The 3,957-nt window shown below is 32.7% G+C and overlaps 1 protein-coding gene across 1 annotated transcript; it reads right to left on the bottom strand.

Moving 5' to 3' along the window:
• Positions 1–3,069: 3,069 nt before the first annotated feature.
• On the bottom strand, positions 3,070–3,957 carry LOC118576213 (taste receptor type 2 member 120-like). The gene has a single exon (XM_036176545.1). It carries the CDS (start codon positions 3,955–3,957, stop codon positions 3,070–3,072), a length of 888 nt encoding a protein of 295 aa, XP_036032438.1.

The raw sequence follows: 3,957 nt of genomic DNA, 5'->3' as shown, positions 1-3,957 counted from the left end.
AATAATTGGTTATCCAATGCCAAATGATCTACCCTGAATATATAATACAAATGACATCATGTAGTCTGTGCATATTGAACTTAAGTATTTAAGAATATATATGTATATATTATATAACAATTAATGTAAAAGGAGGCCATGAATTTCAAAAAGAGCAAGGAGAGGGTGTCTATAAGGGTTTTGAAGAGATTCTCAACTTTCCTAATACTGCCACACTATAATACAGTCCCTCATATTGTGGCAGCTCCCACATAAAATTCCTTTTGTTACTACTTCATAACTATAATTTTACAACTGTTATAAATCAGAATGTAAATATTTTGGGAGGTAGAGGTTTGCCAAAGGGTTCAAACCCACAGGTTGAACTGCTGGTTCAGAGGAAGGAAATGGAAGGGAGAAGTGAAGTAATTATACTATAATCTAAAAATAAATAAATAATTCAAAAAAGAAGTCACCATAAATTCTGGCAAGGAGTTGGATAAAAAAAATAGTATGTATACAATGTTGGGGTGGATGTAAACTTGAGCAGCCAATATGGGAATCTATATAGAGTTTCCCAAAATTCAAAAACTTGAACTACCATTATGACCCACTCATGGGTATATGCCTACAATAAAAAGTCAACAAACAAACACATGGCACATTATTTGTACACCCATATATTTTGCTGCATTATCTATAAGGAATAAGAAATGGAATCAGATAAGAGGAAAATCAACACACAAATGGATAAAGAAAATGTAATAATACATACATGATGAAAAATAAAGTCATTACATTTGTAGACTTGAACATTATGTGAAGCAAAATAGACTAGATTCAGAAAGACAAATGTTGTTTGCTTTCTCCCATAGATGGATTGTGATTTAATTACACACTATCTCTCTGTCTCTGTCTCTGTCTCTCTGTCTCTCTGTCTCTCTGTCTCTCTGTCTCTCTGTCTCTCTCTCTCTCTCGGTGTGTGTGTGTGTGTGTGTGTGTGTGTGTGTGTGTGTGTGTGTGTGTGTGTGTGTTAAAACTAGAAAGGAACCCATGAAGTGGGAGGGAAGATTTCAAGGGAAGGAAATGGAAGATAATTCAGTTTGTGGTACTTGTAACATGAAGATGGAAAAGGAGACTTTGTAGGGGTGGGAAGAAAACCAGGGACAAAGAGAATATGAGAAATGGGCAGAGCAGTGAGTATGGGGGACAAATAAGAACAAACTTAATGACATATATTGATAAAATGCATTGACTCATATCACTTTGAGTAAGAATTCTAAAAAAGAATGAAAATGGAAGAATGGCTTAGCATAGCATCTCAAATTGAAAATTGCATAGAACTCAATGCTGGACTATTTTACTGTCTACATTAGAACTTTCCATCAATGATTATGTCAACACATGTCTCCCATTTCCACAATTTATACAAGATTCTAAGAAACCAGATCCTCAAGAAATTTCCTATACTTGCCTTACATAGTTCATAGTACGGTTTTAGTAGATGAAGAAAAGATCATGTGCAATTTCTGTATTGTTTAACAGTGATGACATTTAGAAAATATAAAAAGTAAGATTCTTCTTGTATTAAGTTTAACATAAATTTTAAGAATGTAAAATGAAGGAATGATAGACAATTCATTACCCTTACAGGTTTAAAAATGAATACAAAAAGCAATAATCTGAAATGAGTAAGATTTTTCTTTTTTTAATTTAAGAACGTATCTTTTTAATTAAAGATTTTTAGGAAATAACTTTCATTACTGCTATATAAATTATCTCTTTTGAAGCTTCATGCATATTCATATTAATCTGACATTTAGCTATACTACTAACTACATACATTCACTAAATTTACTCTATTTTGTAATCACTAAGTTCTACTTGTGTTGTATCTTATAAGAATTTTTGCTTGCTCTCTAGTAAAAATGATAATTCTGTTTACTCTGCAGTAAAAATGAACTAAGGAGATTTGAAGAATTAATGCCTGTTTTTTTCCTTTTCTTTTTTATTTTTATTGAAAGTAGATTCTTCTCTCGTGCAATATATCTAGAAGATTACATTCTTATATCCATAAAATATTTACACATGTGCTGAGCATGAACTCTTCATATTAAGCTATCAATGTTGAATAAGGCACTAAGTACACTCACCAATGATACAAAGATGTTGATAGTTGCTGTAAACTTCCACACAAGGGTAAATGAAGTTACAAGTAGGAAATGGTGAAACATATTTTCATCGAATCTGGAATATATCAGACTCTTATGAAGCATCACAATTTTATATGAGAGTTTTTTAAAAGAGTAAATTTAAATAAATGTCTATTTTTATAAAGTTCATCATTTTTCCATTAAAAAAAAAGCCAGTTTAAAAAGATATCTCCTCCTAGCTAAGAAAATCTTAGAATACTGTACCAAAATGTCTTTCTGGAATCACATTGTATGACTCTGATACAAATGTGTAATTCACAGCAATGTTAGGTCAAATAAATGTTGCTGCCAGTACAGTATAATTTTCAGTGGTGATATTTTGGTGATATTTTGCTATTTACTTTTCAATTGATTTTTATTTGTCACGTAATGCCAGTTTTAAATATGCACTTCTGCTGTATGACTTAGAATCCAATGATCCTGCCATCTACAAATGGCTGAAACATAAAAAGCTGAGCTCACTTTACACCTATAATGATGACCAGTGTAGTGGAAACACATATTTACTTATTAGCGATAATAAGCAGTTCAAGTAGATAATAACAGAGGATAATATACATGGCTCCATGGTTATGACATTATTTTTCTTCTATATTCTTTATAACTAGGTTGTTTTTGAGAAAGCAGTAATTAAGAGAATGCTTGTTTCAATCTTTTTTGGCTTTATGCTATCACCAAAATGCATCTATGTATCCTTTTATTTAGCAAGTTTGAGGAAGAGACTTTCCTAAGGATGGTTTTAGAAATTCTTTAATAACATGCACTCTAAAAATAGTAGTGGATAGAAAAAATTACTATTTCCATTAGTTCTATTTAGATAGAAGATACAATATCTCTGTTATTAATCTATAGGTTTGAAAGCTTCCATTTTTTTCAGTCAGCATCTCTCCTGCTTGAGACACAACAGAAGGGCCTGTTTCAGCTTCTGGTTTCCCCAGATCAAAATAATAGAATGACCTGTTGGGTAGACAGCACTAATTGCCATGCAAAATAAGAAGACTGGTGCATTAAGTAAACTCCAACCTGATATAATTACACACAGAGAGTATATGGCATATAACAAAAGAAAGGACACCAGAGTTTGCAAGGCCTTTATGTGGACCATGGTGCTGGGATCTTGACATCCTTTGCCATGGAATTTCATATTCCTGAGATGTTTCCCTAGGGAGTAGACTAAGAGCAGAACACACGTTAGTGATATACAAAATGGTATGATATTTATCAGGCTGAAGAGATGCATATTTGAAAGGCTTGTGATGTCCTTCAGTATGTTCTTCAAAGTCACATTTCCTTCATAATTATTTACCAGAGCAATCTTGTTGATGTTCACTACCCCAAGATACAAAAGAAAAAGAAAGAAAGTCCCCAAAAATATCATGAGAAGAACATTTTCAATTTTTCTTTTTAGGTGAAGAAATAGGGGGTTGTAAAAATTGGCTATCTTCAACAAATAAAACATGCTGAGAATGGTCCCAAGCCAATTGCTAAAATGGTTGCTTACTGCCCAGGTAATGCGACCCAAAGCTCTTATTTGTACATGGCTTGTATTTTCAGTAAACACAGTTGAATGCCAATTCATTGACATTGCCCAGAGCAAACCAATTCTGGAGATGACAAGAGCAGTTATAATTCTATCAGCAGAGGAGATCTTTCTTCTCTTGACACAGTCGATGGCGTTCACTAGGATTATGAAGATATTGGCACAGTTTCCTAACAGAAATTCTGTTATCATTATGATGGTGACAATCCATTCTAGTAAACTCAT

Source organism: Onychomys torridus, unplaced genomic scaffold (assembly GCF_903995425.1).
Source record: "Onychomys torridus unplaced genomic scaffold, mOncTor1.1, whole genome shotgun sequence".
Classification (NCBI taxonomy): domain Eukaryota; kingdom Metazoa; phylum Chordata; class Mammalia; order Rodentia; family Cricetidae; genus Onychomys; species Onychomys torridus.
This window is presented reverse-complemented; position numbering and strand designations above follow the sequence as displayed.

Coding starts and splice junctions, on each gene's coding strand:
- LOC118576213 (XM_036176545.1), bottom strand. CDS start 3,957: ATGAGTTTACTAGAATGGATTGTCACCATCATAATGATAACAGAATTT.